Here is a 20,234-nt window from a genome sequence, read left to right as displayed (position 1 = left end):
TTTATGGATTTGGTATCCTGCCTCAAATCATGTTTATTTATTTATTTATTTATTTATTTATTTATTTATTTATTTATGTTTTTGAGACAGGGTCTCCCTGTAGCTCCAGCTGGCCTGGAACTTGCTATGTAGACCAGGCTGGCCTCAAACTCAGAGATCTGCCTGCCTCTGCCTCCCAAGTGCTGGACTAAAGGCGTGCACTACCACTCCTGGCAAAGTTCATCACCTTTACCATGCTGAGGACTTACTAAGCTCCCTATTGCTTCTAAATCCAAACCTCAGCCTTATATTTCTGACTATAATTTAACCCTAGCTTGCTGTATATATTACTAAGCAAATATTATAAACTTTGCATTTTTTTGTTGTTGTTGTTTTGAGCCAGGGTCTCCCTGTAGTCCCAGCTGGCCTGGAGCTCGCTATGTAGACCAGGCTGGCCTTGAACTCACAGAGATCTGCCTGCCTCTGCCTCCCAAGTGCTGGGATTAAAGGCATTCACCACCACGCCCGGCCCAAGCCTTGTATTTTTTACATTTATTTATTTACTGTGTATGTGTTATGTGTATATGTGTGGGTACGAGCATGCATGCTTATTCTACATCCTTTTTCTCAGCAGCTTTTATTCTTTTTACAAAAATTTATTTGCTGGGCATGGTGGCATAAGCATGTGAGTTCAAGGTTAGCCTGGACTACATAGTGAGTTCCAGGCCAGATGGGGCTACAGGGAAACCCTGTCTTAGACCAAAAAAATTTATTTTAATTTTATGTGTGTGAATGTTTTGCCTGCATGTATGTAAGTGTATCACATGCCCAAAATGCCATTTAAGGCCTGAGGAGGGCATCAGATACCCTAGAACCAGAGTTACAGATGGTTGTAAGCCACCATGTGGGTGCTAGGAGCTGAACCTGAGTGCTCTGCACGAGCAGCCAGTGCTCTTAACTTCTGAGCCATCTCTCCAGCCCCAGTTCTTTTTATTCTTGTAGTCACTATTCTTCCTAATTACTTTCACTTTTTTTTTGTAAGTTCCTACCAATCAAAAGCTGACCTATTTAAGTTGTATCTAAAACACAATCAGGGCTGACAGTGTGGCTCAGCAGGTGAAAGCGTTTCTTACTCAAATCTGACCACCTGAGTTCAATACCTGGAACCCAGGGTGGAAGGAGAGCACCGAGTCCTGAAAGTTGTCTTCTAACATGCACTCTGTGGCACATGTGGGTATGCATACACATGATACATATGCACAAATAATAATTTTTTTTTGAGACAGGGTCTCCCTGTAGCCCCAGCTGGCCTGGAACTTACTATGTAGACCAGGCTGGCCTTGAACTCACAGAGATCTGCCTGCCTCTGCCTCCCAAGTGCTGGGATTAAAGGCATGTGCCACCACACCCAGCTTACAAATAAGAATTTTTAAAATCCCTTTAAAACACAATGAACTACTAAAACCTTCCAGATAATTCTACCCTATACAGATAATTTCTCCCTATGTTAACTAAAGCACTTTCCTGTGTCATATACTTCCAAACATGTATGTAATTTAACATTGTAACGTACCTTTTCATTGTGTTCAAGCTATTTCATAAATGTAAATCTGAGTTTTATAAATCCTTGAGGACAATAATAACATCATAGATCTGTTTTTCATTGGCATCGAATCCTCAGCAACCTTAGGTATAGATTATATACACAGTACTTACTGTTGAACTGAGATTTAAATATATCGAATATTCTCAGTGTTTTGTATATAGAATTAGTGTAAATCTCATTAGCCAAGTTGAGATGAATAACTGTATAGCAGAATTAATTATTTGTTTCTCTCCTCCACTGAAACCTGTTTTTTGTTCACTCCAGGTCACCAGCCCTGGGATCTATCTGGGTAAGAGAAGTCTTGTCCTCCTGCTCCCTAATCCCCATTTGACTCACTGGTTCCATTGTCACTGCCTTCATGGTTACAGGATGCTGATGGTCCACACCTTCTGTTTGAAGACTAATGGTAGTCTCTGGTGCTTCTGTTGTTACCTCCTTATCCGTCCTGTTCTGCCCTCAATAGGATTGGAAAACACAGAATTATCATCTCATTCAACATCCTCACAGATGCTCTATTTAGAGTTTTTCTCCCTCATCTACTTTCTTCTCTTCTCTCGAAAGCAAGCCCCCTCCCCTGCCCCCACGTAGCAAAAACTTAAGCCCATGCATGGATTATGTATATACCCCATTCAACAAATCCCTTGATTACCCCTCCTTCATGTATTGGTAACCTGCTGGGTTCCTTCTGCTCCTCCGCTATGGTTAAAGGTCTATATGGGATCCACTTCTCCTCATCTCCTGGTTTTCTTTCTCTCTTTTCTCTTCTTCCCTCCCTCTGTCTTCCTTCCCTTTCTTTCTTTCTTTCTTTCTTTCTTTCTTTCTTTCTTTCTTTCTTTTCTTTTCTTTTCTTTCTTTTTTTGGCTTTTTGAGACAGGGTCTCCCTGTAGCCCCAGCTGTCCTGGATTCACTATGGAGACCAGGCTGGTCACAGAGATCAGCCTGCCTCTGCCTCCCGAGTGCTGAGACTAAAGGCGTGTGCCCTTTCAGTTTATTTTTAACTGTTATTTATCCCGATCCTCTTAGGTATAAAAGTCACTCACCAACTTGTCCTCTGTCTCAAATATGGAGTAATCAATGGTGAAATTTACAGGAAAGTCATCTGGGGAAGAGAAAAAAAATTGAAAATGACAAAGAAAAAGGAACCCTAGATCCAGAAATGAAAGGGAAAGAAATTGCTCAGAATACTTCAGCTTATTCAAGTTGTAAAATTTGTTGGTACAATCTACGTCTAATTAAATTTAGTGTTAAAACTGTTTGTGAGGGGCTAGAGAGATGGCTCAGTGGTTAAGAACACTGGTTGTTCTTGCAGAAGACTTGGGTTTGAATCCCAGCACCCACATGGCAACTAACAACTGTCTGCAACTCCAGTCCCAGGGGATATGACAGTCTCCTCTGACCTCCTCAGGCATTGCAGGATATGGTGCACTTACCTACATGCAGAAAATACATGCATATACATAAAATAAAATTTTAAAAAACTGTTTGTGAATATGTATCCATTTATATTTGTCAATTTGGTATCCAAAATAATTTACAAATTTGAAAATTTCCAAATTGTTCCATTTCCCAAAGAATAAAAAAAATTCACGAGCTTTTGAGAAATAGCACCCTGAGTCTTGATATTTTTGTTTACATCCAAAATAGTGTCTGATCCCGCTGTTCTGTTGTGAAAGAAGGGTAATCTTAGAACTGAGTATTCCCCAGATCTCTTTGTGCCCCACTAAGGGTCAGAGCCTTTCACATACTCACCATAATTAGGAGTGACTGTGTAATAATAGGCCACTTGATAGTAATCACTCTCTTCTAGCTCTTCTTCCTTATATCCTTGTCCTACGGGGATAAGAACTATTGGTCAAGGAGCATCTGGAACACCTTAGCAATAGGTCATCCAGAGCTGATACAGCTCTGCTAGTTTTCCTTTCTGCCTCCTTTCCAAGGGTGTTATCTACCTGCCTCTGTACTTCTAAACCCTCTCAGTCTTCTGGCTCCCTGTCTATAATGAGGCTATGCGTTCAATCCAGGAATTCCTAGGACAGGAAACAAATCCCTTCACATACTCTAAGCCCAAAGGGAAAAGTAAACCTTAAAAAGGTAGAAAGAAGGCGGAGACCAGAAATTTAAAATATATGTATTCAGTATGCTCCAGAATTTATTATACTCTTAGGAGATCTTATTAGCATCTCTCACAAATAACTAACACTGTTAGGTTTTTGGATTTGATTTCATTCCAATTTAGTCTTGAACAGCCCATTTCACATCTGCTTTCTTAAAATGAATCAGCTGGACCAAATGACCCATAGCCGTTATTTTTTTCCCTTTACAAAACTAAAAATATGCAGCTTTGATGATTGAATCCAGAATTCAAAGCCATCTGCTAAACATATCCCTCCAACCCCAAACTAAGGACACAAGAATCTAGAGGAAAGGGAAACAGTGAGACATACCTGACAGGCTGGGGAACAAAAGAGGGAAGGAGCCAAGTCACTCTTGGGACTCTATCCCTGAAGACAGCCAGTTTCTACTATCCTAGAGCCAGCCCACATTTGTGTCTCTTTTGTTGTTGTTGTTGTTTTTTTGATAGAGTCTCATGTATCCCAGGCTGGTCTTAAATTCATTATGTTGTCAAGGACAACCTTGAATTTCTGATCCTTTTCCCCCCTATCTCCCAAGAGCTAGATTATAGGCCTGTGCCACCTAGCTTGGCTTCAACTAACAGAAGGTCTTCCCTTTCTCCTCTGTGGGGAGGAGGTACCTGGATTCTCTCACTAGTTTCACTGCCACAACTTTCATGAGCCCACCTCTCTCCATTACTCTTGGGGTCATCCTTCTTATCTTGCTTAACTTGGGGGTGATGGGAATCTGAGTTCAGTCCTGCTGAAGGACTGCCCTTTGGGCTCCGTCTTCCATAAGCCTTCTCTTCTTCAACAGGACTTTGCTTTTCCTTTGGTTTCCTGGCTCCATCTTCCAGATCTCTGCTTTGCCCCAACCCTGGACTCCAGCACAGATGAGAAAGCGCTATCACTCTCCACTGAAATGCCCACTTCCCCTCTCCTTATTTCTTTTCTCTCACCCCATTTATAGCAAAAGACCTGGCACAAAAGTCAGGCTTAGAAGTAGACTTACCCAGGATAAGTGGTGCAATAAAGAAGAACATAAAGAGGACATCCATTCTGGATTTTGCACTATCGCTGTAAAAGTAAAAAAGGAAATTACACGGTTTCCCACCACATTTACCCCGCCCCCTGAGCTTCTGTGAAGCTGGGAGGGAGCTGCAGAAACTCTTCTCCCAGGGGACAGAATTCCCTGCTTACTTGATTAACGACTACAGTCCTCAACAACAGCTGCTGGACTGAGAGAGGCAAACTTATTTTATGGATGTGAACTTCTTCTCGAGGGCCCCCAGCTCTAGATTAGGTCCACTCAGGATTCTCATTGCTGGGACCAGGTTTACCCTCTCCTGTCCTTTTCCTCTTTCCTCCTACTCCTCACAGAAAGTTCACCTCCAACCCCTCCACCCCTCATCCCCGTTTGCAAGCCCAAACTTACAGTTGCCATGCAGAGTTGCCTTTCTCCCTGAGACTTAATCATTGCCTCTTACATCATGGTGGAAATGATCAGAGGAAGGGGTGAGGGTTTTCTCTAGATTGTTGTCGGTTTTTTTTTTTTTTTTTTTTTTTTGGTCTTTTTGAAGCAGGGTCTCCCTGTAGCCCCAGCTGTCCTGGAACTCACTATGTAGACCAGGCTGGCCTTGAATTCACAGAGATCTGCCTGCCTCTGCCTCCTGAGTGCTAGGACTACAGGGGTGCACCACCACGCCTGGCATAGATTGTCAATGGTGGACAGGAACAATGTCTATCCACCATTGTTTGACTCCCAAAGCACCTGCTGTATTACTGCTGATAAAAAGTCTCATAGCCAATACTAGTTATTTTCTCTCCTGTTTGTGTTGACCTCACCTTTTCCCCCAACTGCTTGGACACAGGATGGAAGAAGAAGCAGATAGTGTTTTCCCTGTGGCAGGTACCATGCCTATCTCCCTTTCAGTTACTTGGTGCCTTCCTTTCATTCTGGCTTCCAGAGGTAGAGTTCTTATTGTTCTGTCTGTTACTACTTTATTTCTAGTTCTCATTCAATTCAGTTCAGAAGTGGTAATGTATATACTGGGCGTAGTAAGCTAGGTTCAGTCAGACCTCACCGACAAGAGGAAAAAGAAAAAGAACCCCCATCGCGTGGGTCAGAAAAAAGAAGTCAGATGACATTTGACTGCAAAATTTTTCTTTTCATTACTTTTTATTTTATGGGTATGAGTGTACTGCCTGCATACATGTGTGTGCACTGTGTCATCAGAAGGATGGTTCATAGCTGACTTGTGGGTGCTGGGAATTGAACCTGGGTCCTCTGCAAGAGCGGTAAGTGCTCTTAACCACTGAGCCATCTCTCCAGCCCCTGCAAAAACATTTCTAAACAAATAGACTAGCCTTCATTTAGGTATAAAGCTGTGAACTTCATAACTTTGTAAAGCAAGATGTAGAGCAAATATTAGAGGAAAATAAAGTACCCCCCCAAAAAACTCTCCATATAATTAATAAATACTTGCTAGCATTTACAATGAACCTGGGACTAAGCAATCCTGTGGAATCATGACAAACAAGGTAGGTTTGGAGCCTGCTCTCAGCTGTCAGAAGATGCTCTGCTAACAGCTCAAAGAGAGATGTCAGTTTCCCCTGACTTGGCCTGCTGGTCAGTAGGACACACTGGAATCTTGAGTACTGGTGAGGATGCTCCCATTCTTTCAAACCTTAGTGAGGAAAGGTGTGTCTCAGGACTTTTGGAGGAAAACTATATCTCAGCTTCTTTCCAGAACTTACTTTCCAGAAAAAGTATAAAATACGCATGTGAATATACTTAATTCTCTTTAAACATTTTTTTGTTGTTGTTGTTTGCTTTTTTCTGTTTTCTTGAGACAGGGTCTCTCTGTAGCCCCAGCTAGCCTGGAACTTGCTATGTAGACGAGGCTGGCCTCAGTCTCCAGGCTGGCCTCAGTCTCACACAGATCCAACTGCCTCTGCCTCCCAAGTGCTAGAATTAAAGGTGTGTGCCACCATGCCCAGATTTAAACAATTTCTATAGTTTGCTGTTGCTTTGATTACACTCTCAAAAACAATATTCCAGATTCACTCATTTTCCCATCCTAGAATTCTTTTGCCTAGGTATCCTCTGGTAGGACCAACCTGTCCTCCTCATACAAATGAAGATTCATTCCACTGTGAAATCCCTCTTCCCAGCTTGATGAAAAGACATCATTGAAGTTCGTTTTTCAGAATATAAATAGAGGAAGTCTGGTATCAAAGGGACTGAATGGGGGGAGGTGTCATTTCCCCCTTAGTCCCATTGCTGTAGTTGCTTTTTGACTCTATTCCTTCTAACTACTTTCTTAACATTTCATTCCAGGTTCCTCTTGCTTCTCTGATTCTGTCATTACAGATTACAGATGAAGGTTTCGTTTGAGAAATACTGTATTTCATACTTCCTATACTAGACTGTCCAAAGAGCTCCTGCTTTGAGTCCAACTTCCATCCCTTAGGGTGCTGCCTTGGCTCATTTCCTCTTATTCAAGTAAGAACAATGCCCATCCCTATCTCCCAACAACCCCATCCTGTTCTTTTTTTGAATTTGTATGAAGATTCAAACAGGATCTTCCCACTCTGAAGCCCTAGTTAAGACTGATACCACCCTGCCTGACAATGTTATGAAAGGAAGCTGTGGCCAAGGCGCAAGAGAACCAAGGAATCCGTGCTCTGATTGGGCCCAGTCTCGGCCCATTCTGTTTAAGCCACACCCAGGCCGAAGTCGAGGGCTCAGAGTTCTAGGAGACTACAACTCCCGGAAGGCCGTGCGGCCACACACACCCGCCTCTGCAACTCCGCCCCACGGAGTCTTCATCGGCCTTCTGGGGGTGGGGATTAGATGGGAGGTGGCCATGGGGCTGCGGCCGGGGGTTGTTCCCTCCTCGGCTTCCGTAGACGAGGTCGGGCGGACCTTCGTCTAGGGTTTTGGTGACCCCCCCCTTCCCCTTCCCTGGGGTCCGGGGGTGACATTGCACCGCGCCCCTCGTGGGGTTGCGTCGCCACCCCACACGGACTCCCCCACCTGGCGCGCTGCTTCCATTTGCCTCTCTTGACCCGGGCTCCATCCCGCCCCCAGCTGCCCAGTCATGGGGGCGGCAGTGTTTTTCGGATGCACTTTCGTAGCGTTTGGCCCAGCCTTCGCCCTTTTCTTGATCACTGTGGCTGGAGACCCGCTTCGTGTTATCATCCTGGTCGCGGGGTGAGTAGTGGGTCATGAAGACCCGGTAGGGCGTAGGAAAAAAGAGATGCGGAAAGGGCTGGAGGAACTGAGGCGAGCCTGGGAGCCTGAGTTGGGAGGCAGAAGTCGGGAAAGGTTCAAATTGTAGTCTGGGTGGTTTTCCCGCAGTCAGTTTCCGCCTTCCAGAGATCACACGGATACCTATCCTGTACGCCTCTGGGCAACGTCAGAGGAGGCCCAAGGCCGAGACTAGTCGGGAGGCTGTGGTGCTGACCTTAGCCATTAGCCAGCCGAGGATACGGGAATCCTTGCTCTTCCCGTCCGTGCCCGCGCACTTTGACTTTCCTCTTTCTGAAGGCTAATCAGATTTCTACCCCATCCGCTGGTTACAGATTCCTACAGATGATTCTGTTGGTGGAGACACCCTGTCTGGTCCCTGTCTCTCTGATCATCCGGAAGTCTAACTTCCACTTTTCATGCTGCAGCCTTGACTGGTTCCCTCCGTAATTTTTCTGGCTGCCCCTATCCGTACCTGTCTCAATGCCCTTGTGTTTTCTCAGGGCATTTTTTTGGCTGGTCTCCCTGCTCCTGGCCTCTGTGGTCTGGTTCATCTTGGTCCATGTGACTGACCGGTCAGATGCCCGGCTCCAGTATGGCCTCCTGATTTTTGGTGCTGCTGTTTCTGTCCTTCTACAGGAGGTGTTCCGCTTTGCCTACTACAAGCTACTTAAGTAAGAGCAAGAGGTGGTTTGGAAGGGAGAAGGGACAATGATTTGCACTGTGGGAAGCAGGCCAGCCCCTGGGTGATGGTGGGAATCAGAGGCACTAAAGGGGATGTTAGAGGGAAAGGAACATCCCTGCCCTCCCTTATATTTCCCCTATTCCATCCCAGGAAGGCAGATGAGGGCTTAGCATCGCTGAGTGAAGATGGAAGATCACCCATTTCCATCCGACAGATGGCCTATGGTGAGCCAAGGGAGGTGGACTAGAGGAGGGAGTTATCCCTTCCCCTAGGGTAATCTAAACATCCACATGTGCTAAGTGAGTTTCTTCATTTTTGACTTCAAGGAGAGGTGGTCTGGAGGGAGAGTAGGTATGGGAGAATTTTTTTCTGGGAATGGGGAGGGGGCGCTGGTAATGAGTGAGTTATAGTGATCTCTGACATTGATGACACCCCCCTCCCCCCCAGTTTCTGGTCTGTCCTTCGGTATCATCAGTGGTGTCTTCTCTGTTATCAATATCTTGGCTGATGCACTTGGGCCAGGTGTGGTTGGGATCCATGGAGACTCACCCTATTACTTCCTGACTTCAGGTAGGCTCACTTTCAATCTTGCCTTTATGTGGTATCCATCCCTGGCCCTGATCTGATTTATTGGCCTTTCCTGGGAGACTTCTCTGACTCAACATCTCAAGAGGCTGGGAGAAGATCAGGGATATATCTCAAACCCCATCTCTCTCCCTGCAGCCTTTCTGACAGCAGCCATTATCCTGCTCCATACCTTCTGGGGAGTTGTGTTCTTTGATGCCTGTGAGAGGAGACGGTACTGGGCTTTGGGCCTGGTGGTTGGGAGTCACCTACTGACATCAGGACTGGTGAGTTGGAGTTAGGGGCCTGGTTAGAGAGAAAAACATTTAATGGTGAGTGGGATGGGGGTATGTATTCTCACTTCTTAATATTTTTAACTTACCTTGGGTGGAGGCAGAAAAGTGAGTCTCTAGAGTTCTGTCACCTCAGCATCAGTTATGTCACCTGCTCTGGGGAGGAGTTTGAATTGCCTAGTCAAAATATAATGCAGAAGGCCTGAGGTGAGTAGGAGGGGCTGAAACCTTTGAGGGTATTGAAAATCAAAAATCCCTTTTAACTATAAGATGTTGGTGCTTTGAAGGGAAAGATAGGAATTTGAATGAGCTAGCTGGGGGAGGTTGGGTCAGAGGCACAAAGAGAATATGGGGATTAGATGGGGGGGAGAATCTAACCTCTTTTCTACCCTTATTTTTAGACATTCCTAAACCCTTGGTATGAGGCCAGCCTGCTGCCCATCTATGCAGTCACTGTTTCCATGGGGCTCTGGGCCTTTATCACAGCTGGAGGCTCCCTCCGAAGTGTCCAGCGCAGCCTTTCGTGTAAGGACTGACTACCTGGACTGATCGCCTGACAGATCCCACCTGCCTGTTCACTGCCCATGACTGAACCCAGCCCCAGCCCGGGTCCATTGCCCACATCCTCCGTCTCCTCGTTGATGTGTCCCGTCACCTTCTGGGTTATGCGTTGTCCATTTGTGACCTCTAGTCTCTAAGCTTTACCAGGAGCAGCCTGGGTGCAGCCAGTCAGGGACTGGTGGGTGTGAATCTGCACTTATCCCCACCACCTGGGGACCCCCTTGTTGTCCAGGCCTCCCCATGTGTCAGTGCTCTGCTCTCACCCTGCCCATGACTCACCCCCCTTCCCCTCTGCAGGCCGACGGCAGGAGGACAGTCGGGTGATGGTGTATTCTGCCCTGCGCATCCCACCCGAGGACTGAGGGAACATGGGGGGGGACCCCTGGGCCTGGGGTGCCCTCCCGATCTCCTCGCCCTGTATTTCTCCATCTCCAGTTCTGGACAGTGCAGGTTGCCAAGAGAAGGGACCTAGTTTAGCCATGGCCCTGGAGATGAAATTAATGGAGGCTCAAGGGTAGATGCTCTGAGTTTTCCAGTATCTCCTGCCCAGACTGGACATCTTGGTCTTTTTCTCAGGTCTGAAAGGAATCATTTTGGGTATGATAAAGACCCCAAACTGCCTTTTATTTTATTTTTTAAGTCGGGGGAGGGAGGAGGTATGTTGGAGCTCTTCTAACCTCCTTGGGCTACATTTTCCCTCCTTAAACTGCTGATCGTGGCTCATTTCTGTCCTCTTTCCCCTTGGTCCCTGGCCCTGGGGAGAAGGAAGGAAGTGCATGTTTGGGAACTGGTATTACTGGAACTAATGTTTTAACCTCCTTGACCATCAGCATCCCTCCTCTCCCCAAGGTGAAGTGGAGGGTGCTGTGGGGAGTTTGCGTACTCCATGGCAGTGCCCCTGGAGAAGTCAAACTACCATGACATCACAAGGCAGGAGGGCAGATTTTTTTCTAGTTTTTAAATCTGGGTATGGGAGGGGTGGGGAGATTTTCTATCAACTGTATCATTTTTCTGCTGAGGGTGGAGTATACCATCCTTTTAATCAAGGTGATTGTGATTTTGATTAATAAAAAAAGAACTTTATAATTGTGGGGGAACTTGGCTTTTAAGGGAGGGGAAAACATTGAGACTTCTACCTTCCCATGGCTCTTGTCCATCTTCCTTCCTAACCTGGCAACTACTGATCTCCATTGATAGCTTTGGTGCAATGGCAGAAAGATGGTCCTGTGGTTTAACTTGTGGGAACTTTGGGTTAAGTATTTTCCTGTCCAGGGATAGGATAAAAGGACTTAATCCCCTAGACTTCTTTTTCCCTATCCTTTGCCCATCTCTACCACCTGAAGGATTAAGGAACTCTCTCGCCCTTGAAAGCCACAAAAGACAGGCCAGAATTAAAGTCAGAAACTTTAATTTCCATATATATTGAGCAAAAAATAATCACCCTAGCAGCAGCCTTTTTTCCTAAAGGGAAACCCTGCAGTATATGCAGGGGAGGGTCTTAAAGGTGTGAAGAGAGAATGTTGGGGCATACCAACTTCCTCTACAAAGAAATGTTAAAATGGGGATCTCCTGCTCTCCCAAGTGCTTTGAAAGGCTCTGCTCTTCTAGGAGAACTGGATCCTTTTTCTCTGAGAGGGGAACAGGGGGGTTGTCTAGAAGGGCAGGCATCTGCCTACAAACACCTAGCAGTATTTTCTAACCAGTTCTTGCACTCTTTGAGAGGCTCCCTGACAGATCTGAGCAGATGGCATCCATGGTGTCCTAAGATGGAATTTATGCCTCCGTGGTGGCACGTGCTGAGGTGAACACCACACTCTTCCGGTTTCCCAGCCTCTTCTTCCTGGAAAGGGAAATGTTGGTTCATGGGAGTGACTACCATCCTAAAGGAAAGTTTGGGGTGGAATAGAAGAATGATTTTTTTTTTTTAACTTGATAACTATCTGATCTTGACCTTGAACTTGTGGTTCTACTGCCTCCACTTCCTGAATTATAAGTGTGTGACACCATGTCAGATTTTATTTGGTGTTTGGATCAAACCCAGGATTTTGTGCATGCGAGGAAGCATGTTCATCAACTGAGTTATATCTTTTTTTGGGGGGGGGTCTTTTTGAGACAGGGTCTCCCTGTAGCCCCATCTGGCCTGGAACTCACCATGTAGACCAGGCTGGCCTTGAACTCAGATCTGCCTGCCTCCCAAATGTTGGGACTAAAGGCGTGGGCTACCAAGCCCGGCTTCTACCCTGAAAATACTTTTTTACTGAAAAAGTACTGCAGGAATAGAAAATAGGACCTTACCTAATTTTTCGAGCGATGAAATAAACAGCCAGCAGAAGGCAGAGGCAACCAACCAAGATTCCCACACCTAGACCCAGCATTTCTCCTGGGGGAGATAAAGATAGCCCAGTCAGACAGGCACTGAGCCTTTCTACCATTGCTGGAGATCCACACCCCTCTCCAGTTCCTGGGTATGGCTATCTTACCTGTGGTATACAAGGGTCTCACTGCAGAAGAAGAAAACTTGGGTTAGTGGAATTTCAGAACCTTCCATCTAGGAACAAAGCTGTGCCTGGGAAAATGACCTGGGCATCCAGGGATGGGGTGGTTTGCAATCTAAGGATGTTCTAGGAACCCCTTTTCTTTCCTCACTAGTCCTGCCTTTGAGTTCCTTAGTTTCCCATCTCTTCTGAGCCTTGTAAATCACCTTCGAAAGAAGCAAAGATGGTCCGCTGATTGAGAGGCTGGGGGTCTCTGTAGTTCTGGACGAGGGGCTCAGGTGGCTCCCCTTCAGTAGAGGACAGTGTCTCCTGAAGTTTTTCTAGCTGTGGGGCAGAAGAATGGGAGAAGTCACTTTGGAGGATGTTCAAGGGTCTGAAGTTAAAACTATCTTGCCGGGTGTGGTGGTGCACACCTTTAATCCCAGCACTCAGGAGGCAGAGGCAGGTGGATCTCTGTGAGTTCAAGGCCAACCTGGTCTACATAGTGAGTTCCAGGACAGCTGGGGCTAGAGGGAGACCCTGTCTCAAAAAAGACCAAAAAAAAGACCAACAACAAAAAAAACCCCACTGTCTCGTCACCTCTCTACTACTCACCTGTCCCATAGAAATCTGGGCCCTTCGATTGAAGACTGTCCAGAGTACACTCTGGTAGCAGGGGGGAGTTGTGAGTGAGCCATTATAACGGAAGAACTGCTCCAGCTGTTGAGGAAGCAGGTCTCTCACATTGAAGGGAGGCACTGAAGTCTTCTGGTCTGGGGAGAACAGGAGACTCAGAGCCTACCTAGATAGGGTTTACCCTAACCAGAACCCATAGGTTCTAACTGCCTCAGGCTTTGAAAGGTTCTCTGAAGTCTGATTTTTCCTCCTACTATTGGTGTTTAGGGCTCACCTTTATGTCTTATTTCATGCAAATGACTCAGAATGTAGTCATAAGCTGGATTTTCAGTCTCAGCCACCTGGAAAGGGAGAGTACAGTATGTGTTTGGAGTAAGACAATGTATTGAGTAAATACTAGGTGAGTTGCTGTCTGCCTTGGGAGGGAGGCCAGCCACAGAACAGACCTAAGGGACATAGAAGTAGACAGACCTGTGAGGGGTTGGGGTTACTGACCTCAATTAAGATGCCCAGGACAGCCAAGCCCTGAGGCTTCTGAGCAGCCTCACTCAAGCTGCTGTAGGACTCAGAGTCATAATGGACCACATGGAGCTGAGGGGAGGAAGAGGGAACCAAGTCACTCAATACTTGTCTCCTTCCAAGGCTTTGACTGTAGCTACCACCTCAGTCCCCAGCAGGCCCTAAGTCTCTGCCCCAAAGCTTGGACTAATTTCTTCAATATAAATTTTCAAGGATCCAGATCCTCTTTCCAAGGTTGACCAAACCATGTCATCTATGTCCTAGTCCCAGTTCTTTGATCCCTGGTACCTCTGCAGCTGTGGCTTCACTGTTGATCTGGTGCTCAGATCCCTCCAAGGATCCTTTCTGACCCCAGTGCAGGTGTAGCTGGGCAGCTACATATTTTCGGGACAGTCCACCCAGATGCAGGGTAGAGGGGAGAGAGAGTTGCACTGAGGAAAAGAGCAAGGTAGGATTGGTGGAGGAATGTTGGCCTTTCCTAACCTTAATTACCAGCATCTGGGAGACTTGGCCTTTTTCCTCCTTCCTTCCCCAGTATACCTAGCTCCTCTCATAGGCTGATGCTTTTCTAAAAGATCTCCCCTCTTTTTGGTGATGATCAGTCAGTGCTATGACCTAACCTGCACATTGAACTTGATTCATAGACATTCAATCCCACCTTGGCTACAGCCTTTTGAGACTGGGTCTCAATATGTTGTCTGGTTGGCCTGGAACTTACTGTGTAGGCCAGGTTGGCCTCAAACTCAGATCTGCCTGACTCTGTCTGCCAAGTGCTAGGATTAAAGGCATGCGCCATCAAGCTTGGTCCCTGGTCCCCATTCTTAAGTCCAAATTCAGTAATGGAGCTTTCTGAGTTTTACGAGTTATGAGAGTGTTACCCCTGACTTGTAAGATTTGAACTGGAGTCTGTAGTTCTTCGGAGTAGGAGCTTTTACCTGTGTGGCCATTATTGTGCAGGTCCAAAGGCTCAGTACCAGGCTGGTCATATCCATGGTGCTGCACAGCAGGCAAATCAGGGTTAAATATCACACTGTCTGTCTGGATATCAATGGGAGACTGGGCATTGCCTCCACACTCAGGGTAAGAGGCTGGCCAGTGGTCCTGACCATGTGGACCTGGTGGGAGAAGTTACCATGGACATTTGTCTTGCTCAGCCCCAACCACGCTTTAATACCCACCAAGTTATGGACGTAGAAATACACCTTCCTCTACCCAGTTGAGTAGGTCAGGGTGAGATAGGAGTCCCCACTGCACTTTAGGCTGCAGCTCCCATTGCCTCCCCAGAAGCAAGGATGGTTCTCCAACTACCCTAGGAAGTGGGAGAGTGGTAGGTAGCTGTACTGCTTACCAGTAGTTTGAGAACAAGGAAGCTGGATGAGGGGAAGAAGAGATAGATAGAAAGCCTGAATACCCAGAGAAGTAGAATGGGTGAGTAGGGAAAAAAATGACCCTAGACAAATGCAGTGTCTTTGGGGCCCCTATCTAGTGGTTTTGGGGTTCAGATATCCTTTTTATCATTCACTTCTTCCTCTCACATTGGACTGCATTGGCTCCAGATAGGTCATTAATGAAAAGTTCAAAGAGATTGAGTTCCACCTTCCCCAGAGTCACAAACTATCCTGCCAGCCTCTTCCTCTTGACCTCAAGCTCTGTCCAACTTCAGAGGCAGATGGGGATAGATCAGGATAAAGAGAACCAGGAGAGTGGAAGCTAAGCACAGGACTCCTTTCCCCACCCAGTTCTCTCTCTGTTTCAACTGCTTTGTTCCCATACAGATTTACTGTGGACTTGGTTGGCTTTTATGCTGAAACAAGATATATGGGATTTAATGATTAGAGCAGAGACTAGCTGTCACATATTCAAAAACCCAGGGTGGAGCGGGGCGTGGTGGCATATGCCTGGAATCCCAGCACTCTGGAGGCAGAGGCAGGCAGATCCCTGTGACTTCGAGGCTATCCTGGTCTACAAAGTGAGTTCCATGCCAGCTGGGGCTATAGGAAGACTCTGTCTCAAAAATGCAAAAAAAAAAAAAAAAAAAAAAAAAAAAAAAAAAAAAAAAAAAAAAACCCAAAAAACAAAAATCAAAAACCCAAACCAAACCAAAACAAAACCCAAAGTGTAAGGGAGATGAGGAAGAGAAAGGTTAGGATTCAAAGCTAAGGGAAACTTCTTCTCTCACAGGACAAATCTTCCTGCCAGGTGAGGAGGTCCTAGGATGAAAGGGGTGCCCCTGCTGACCTGGAGTTAGGCTCTCACCTTCATATGTCCAGTGATGACCTGTAAGGCAGAGTGATTTGGGTTATGGCCAGAGCAGCCTGGGGCAGCACGCTGGCCTCTACCCTCCCCTCCCTCCAGCACTCCCCCTCCTTTCTGCTTTCCTCCTCCACTCCAGGACTTCCCAAAGGAAGCCTTGAAACTGGACACCTTGGTGGAAAGGTCGGGGGTCTATTTAAAATTACCAGCAGGCTATGCTTATGCTTACTGAGTAAAGGGGGAGGAGGAATGAAAAGCGATAAAGCCCTAAGACTAAAATTAACCTGGATCCAAATGTGCAGTCGGCCCAACCCTTTTCTCCAGCTTGGGCCAAGTCAATCTAAGCCTTGGAAGATGGGGTGGGGTAGAGTGACGGTGTAGGCAGAAGGTTTGGAGGACAGGGACTCAGAAGGAAAGAAGTTCAGTGTGTGGAGGTGCTACTGAAGGGCTGATTATTCCTTTGCCTTGATTCACTGCATGAATGAAGGCACAGAGCTCTAGAATAATATTTAAATTCATCCTTTTTGGCCCTACTAGCCCTGGAGGAAGCTCATGCCCCCATCCATGAGCCTATGCTCCTGCATTCCCAGAAGGCTCAGGAAGGGCAGGAGTCAGGGAAGGGTCTAGTCTAGATTGAGGGTGGTGGGTGGGCACAGGCAGCCAAGCTGGCAAGGATGAAAGTGAAGCATTGTGTGTGGAGAGGAGAGCTGCCAGCCAGGTCACATGCCAGGCTCTCATGCAGTTCTGTCTGACTAAAAGGCTGGGGGGTCCTCTGGTCTACACTCCCCTCCATGGCTAAACTGCTTCAAGGTGAAAAGGGGGTGGGGGTTTCCATGCAGATTACCACTAAAATATTTAAATTACTGCAAACTAGAGAAAAATTCTCAATTCCTTTTCTTCTTTATTAGTCCTTTGTTCTGTATGTTTGAGACAAGGTCTTGCTAATGTAGTCTGGGCTGGCCTGGTATTCACTAAGTGTTCAGGCTGACTTCCAACTTGAGACAGTCCTGCCTCAGCATAATGAATGCTGGGATTACAAGTGTGTGCTACAATGCCTAGCTTCTCTACTATTCCTTTAAATACTCAGAGTTTTAAGATGTTTTGGATCTCATCCTTGGTTTGGTCTACTGGTTCATTCCCCAGCCCAGGCAACTCTGACAAGCAGCAACTCAAGGGAAGGCTGGAGGTACCCTCTCACTCACTAGCTCTATGGGATACCCCAGTTCCTGGTTCTGTGAAGATGCCTTCCCTTTCCATTAAATGCTCCACTGTTTCTAAACTTCTTCCTCCATTTTCCTTGTTTCTTCTCAGATGAAATTTGTAATTCACCATTTGGATAACCTTGGTCCCATCTTCTTGTGTCCTCCTGTTGTCTAGACACCTCTCCCCCACCTTGTTCTTCTAAGAAACCTTAACCTCATGCTGGATACTGCAACGAGGCATGGTAAGCACAAAAAAATGAAGTGTAGGAGCCAGACATGGTGATGCACTTGGGAGGCAGGAGGATCAGGAGTTCAAGGCTGCCTCAGTTACATAGTCAGTATGAGACAAGCCTGGCTACATGAGATCCTGTCTCAAAAACAAAATAAAGCAAACAAACAAAAATAGAGGTGAAGGAATCATTAAGAAACTCCAGGGCATGGTGGTGCCTTAGTCCCAGTATTTGGGAGGCAGAGGTAGGCAGATCTCTGTGAGTTCAAGGCCAGTCTGGTCTGCACAGTGAATTCCAGGCCAGCCAGGGCTACAAGGAGACCCTATCTCAAAAGACTAAAAAAAAAAAAGAAACTCCAGGAACACAGTGGGTCATTCTCCCAAGAGCCTTCCCCTATTTCCCTTAAGGTCTTTTGTATACTGGAAAGGACCCATCAAATGTCTATTATTGCATTACTTTCAAGGAAATGGGCAAATTAATCAAATGCTCCATGGAATCAAAAGGGGACCTTGAGCTGGGCGTGGTGGTGCATGCTTTTAATCCCAGCACTGGGGAGGGAGAACAGATGGATCTCTGCAAGTTTGAGGCCCAGCCTGGTCTACATAGAGAGTTCCAGGTCAGCCAGTCCTATATAGTGAGCCGCTATCTCAAAAAAAAAAAAAAAAAAAAAAAAAAAAAAAAGAAAAGAAAAGGGTACCTTGACAGGCAGTGAGATGATTGGATGATGGGCTAGAAATCAGCTTCTGAGTCTGGGCAGACAAATAGCATATGCTCTTTCCCACCCCTATTTGACTCTTTAACCAGCAGAGCTCATAAACAAAGGCCAGGAGGGCTGCTTCAGACTAGGGCAGTGGTGAGGAGCTCGGCAGAGAACTATAGCCTGCGAAGAGATTCCTGCACTTCTGTTCTATCACACACCAACCTCCTGCTAGTTCTCCGCGATAGGCAGTAACAGTAGCAACAGCAGGGCTAGTGAGGAAAAGAGCAAGAGGGAGACTGAGCTCCATTCTCCATCACCCACCCAAGTCTGTTTTCTCATGCTCTACGCTTCCCTTTACAGCTCTCCTCCCCCAGTTAAGTACACAAGGCAACATGTGACCATTAGCACAGACCCACATACACACATTAATTTTACCTACCCCCATCTGCAGTCAGGATCCAAGTCACCTTTAACAGGAGAGCGAAGAGCAACATAATATCCCCAGGATGGGGCACAGGGAACCAGGAATTTCGGGTGGGGGGGAGAAGGAGGAGAAGAGAGGGGGTATATCTATCTATCTATCTATCTATCTATCTATCTATCTATCTATCTATCATCTATCTACCTATCATCTATCTATCTATCTATCTTCCTGCAGTCTGTTTCAGCAGGCTTCCATGGGATTTGATTTTCAACAGGGTCCCACGAATTTCTGGATCCCAGGATAAAATCTTGCTGCTTCTCTTTCTCCAGGCCCTCTTATTTCCCTCTGCAGTCTCTACTTTCCGGCCAGCAACTTTACAATTGCCTCCCGCTTTTAAGGTGGCTCTGGACCCGTGTACGTGAGGAGGGGGTGGTGCCTGGGCTGTTGGCGAACAGCTCCTTAAATAGCCGATTAGGCATGCAGGATGGCCCTGCACAGCCGGAGCGCGCGTTTCACCGGGAGTCCTGGCCCTGGCTCAGAAGCCCAGCTGGAGTGAGCGCTTCTTTCTTTGCTGTTCACACAGCCAACCACTCAGATGGGTGTCCCCTGGTTGCTGTCTGGGGCAGGCAAAGGGGGTGGGGCTTTGCATCCCTCCAGCCAGGACACTGTGTTCTCCTTTGCCTTTGAGGAGCACCTCTCTGGGTGGTGTGGACAGCTGGTGGGGAACCTGTGTGCAAACCCCAGAGAGCATGGGCTGGCTGGCACCAAAGAGTCCAGACTTGGGAGATACAGAACAGAGGCAGGTGCTCAGGGTGCAGGTGGGGTGGAAAGACAAAGTCTAAATTAACCTGGGTGGTGGAGAAGTGAGGCGAGGAGAACTTGTCTTCAGTGCTGCCTTTCTCCTGTGCCTGTCACCACCCCCTTCCTCGGGTGAGGGCTGGGTCCACGTGCTTGTGTGGCCTGGGGTGGGGGGGGGCGGTTTTGTTTGCTGTATAAAGCTCATTTGTGTGCACAGCGGGGGAGGGGTTGTCACAGCACCATAGAGAGACAGCCGCTCTAACTGCCAGACCCAGCCACCTCCCTCCCCGGGGAGCCCAGATCTAGGACGCCTTTTGTCACTGAAGAGGACACTGACCTCTAGCAGAGAGGCCGGGACAGAAGGAGTGATGGGTGACTGTAGAAACAATTACTTGTCACCATCAGAAAAAGGCGGACTCCAGATAAAGAAGGGGAGGGACCTGAGAGAGGCCATGTGACCAAGTGGACGAGGGGCCCAGGGGCTTCCCTCCTGTCTAACAAAGGGTTGAGGCAGGTCCAGTGGGACCGAATGAAACCTGTCGCCGTGGAGTTGGGCCAGTGGACCATGAAGGCTGTGCGGAGTCTCAGGAATGTGCTGGTGTGCGCTCCCCCACGGGACTAGAAATCCGGATTGGAATGTACACCCTAAATCCCTCATTAGAGACTGGGAAAACCGCAGATCGTTTCAAGCTAGACATTGAAATCTTTCTCCTCTCTCCATACCTTCCACTCACTAGCCGGAGGGATGCATGGGTTTGAGCTCTTTTTGCCTTCCTTGCTCCTACCAAGTAGCAATAAATAGCCAAAACAAAGGGAGCAGAAGCTAAATAAGGACACAGGATAAAAACCAACCGAACAGAAAAATGCATGTGCTGGGTCACCAGCTCCTGCGGAGACAGACGCTCCCCACTTTTCTGCCCTGCGACAGCTGCAGAGCAAAGCCGTTT

General features: G+C 47.0%; 3 protein-coding genes across 8 annotated transcripts in view; 1 reads left to right on the top strand and 2 right to left on the bottom strand.

The window, feature by feature from the left end:
- Positions 1-8,535, bottom strand: part of CUNH1orf54 (chromosome unknown C1orf54 homolog) — a 10,558-nt gene extending 2,023 nt beyond the window's left edge. For 2 of the 4 annotated variants that reach the window (XM_008843741.3, XM_029568602.1), the window contains exons 1-5: positions 8,424-8,535; positions 4,709-4,773; positions 3,335-3,415; positions 2,626-2,684; positions 1,922-2,035 (exon numbers count right to left, since the gene is read on the bottom strand). In XM_008843741.3, coding sequence (XP_008841963.1) covers positions 1,922-2,035; positions 2,626-2,684; positions 3,335-3,415; positions 4,709-4,754 — 300 coding nt within the window. In that variant the 5' untranslated portion in view covers positions 4,755-4,773; positions 8,424-8,535. Of the gene's footprint in view, positions 1-1,921; positions 2,036-2,625; positions 2,685-3,334; positions 3,416-4,708; positions 4,774-4,896; positions 4,916-5,131; positions 5,151-8,423 lie in introns of those variants that run through there. The other 2 variants (XM_008843740.3, XM_017800798.2) reach the window with 2 other exon arrangements.
- Aph1a (aph-1 homolog A, gamma-secretase subunit) lies at positions 7,542-11,137 on the top strand. Of its 3 annotated transcripts, none has more exons than XM_017800796.1 (7): positions 7,542-7,912; positions 8,588-8,622; positions 8,784-8,857; positions 9,081-9,203; positions 9,357-9,484; positions 9,892-10,015; positions 10,349-11,137. In XM_017800796.1, exons 1-7 carry the CDS (start codon positions 7,823-7,825, stop codon positions 10,411-10,413), a joined length of 639 nt encoding a protein of 212 aa, XP_017656285.1. In that variant the 5' UTR covers positions 7,542-7,822; the 3' UTR covers positions 10,414-11,137. The 3 variants fall into 3 exon arrangements, with proteins under 3 accessions (XP_017656285.1, XP_008841965.1, XP_017656286.1); XM_008843743.2 differs by having other exon boundaries at positions 8,452-8,622; XM_017800797.1 differs by lacking the exon at positions 8,784-8,857.
- Positions 10,634-19,328, bottom strand: Ca14 (carbonic anhydrase 14). Its single transcript, XM_008843744.3, has 11 exons — positions 18,505-19,328; positions 15,937-15,957; positions 14,616-14,795; positions 13,969-14,111; positions 13,657-13,752; positions 13,436-13,502; positions 13,141-13,298; positions 12,753-12,870; positions 12,532-12,552; positions 12,347-12,431; positions 10,634-11,891 (listed from the first exon to the last, which is right to left on the bottom strand). The coding sequence occupies exons 1-11, from the start codon at positions 18,557-18,559 to the stop codon at positions 11,825-11,827; spliced, it is 1,011 nt and encodes a 336-aa protein (XP_008841966.1). The 5' UTR covers positions 18,560-19,328; the 3' UTR covers positions 10,634-11,824.
- Between the last annotated feature and the right edge of the window lie 906 nt (positions 19,329-20,234).

The sequence above is a fragment of the Nannospalax galili genome, unplaced genomic scaffold (assembly GCF_000622305.1).
Source record: "Nannospalax galili isolate Female #2095 unplaced genomic scaffold, S.galili_v1.0 scaffold22, whole genome shotgun sequence".
Lineage (NCBI taxonomy): Eukaryota > Metazoa > Chordata > Mammalia > Rodentia > Spalacidae > Nannospalax > Nannospalax galili.
The sequence above is the reverse complement of the archived record's forward strand: the minus strand, read 5'-3'. Positions and strand labels throughout refer to the sequence as shown.

What these genes read in the sequence shown, in the direction of transcription:
- Aph1a (XM_008843743.2), top strand. Translation starts at nt 7,800, where the DNA reads ATGGGGGCGGCAGTGTTTTTCGGATGCACTTTCGTAGCGTTTGGCCCA. An exon ending in GCCTACTACAAGCTACTTAA is followed by an intron (nt 8,623 to 8,783) that starts GTAAGAGCAAGA and finishes ATTCCATCCCAG; the next exon opens with GAAGGCAGATGAGGGCTTAG. An exon ending in ACCTACTGACATCAGGACTG is followed by an intron (nt 9,485 to 9,891) that starts GTGAGTTGGAGT and finishes CCTTATTTTTAG; the next exon opens with ACATTCCTAAACCCTTGGTA.
- Ca14 (XM_008843744.3), bottom strand. Translation starts at nt 18,559, where the DNA reads ATGTTGCTCTTCGCTCTCCTGTTAAAGGTGACTTGGATCCTGACTGCA. An exon ending in GCACAATAATGGCCACACAG is followed by an intron (nt 14,112 to 14,615) that starts GTAAAAGCTCCT and finishes TCTTTTCCTCAG; the next exon opens with TGCAACTCTCTCTCCCCTCT. An exon ending in TCCTGGGCATCTTAATTGAG is followed by an intron (nt 13,503 to 13,656) that starts GTCAGTAACCCC and finishes CTCCCTTTCCAG; the next exon opens with GTGGCTGAGACTGAAAATCC.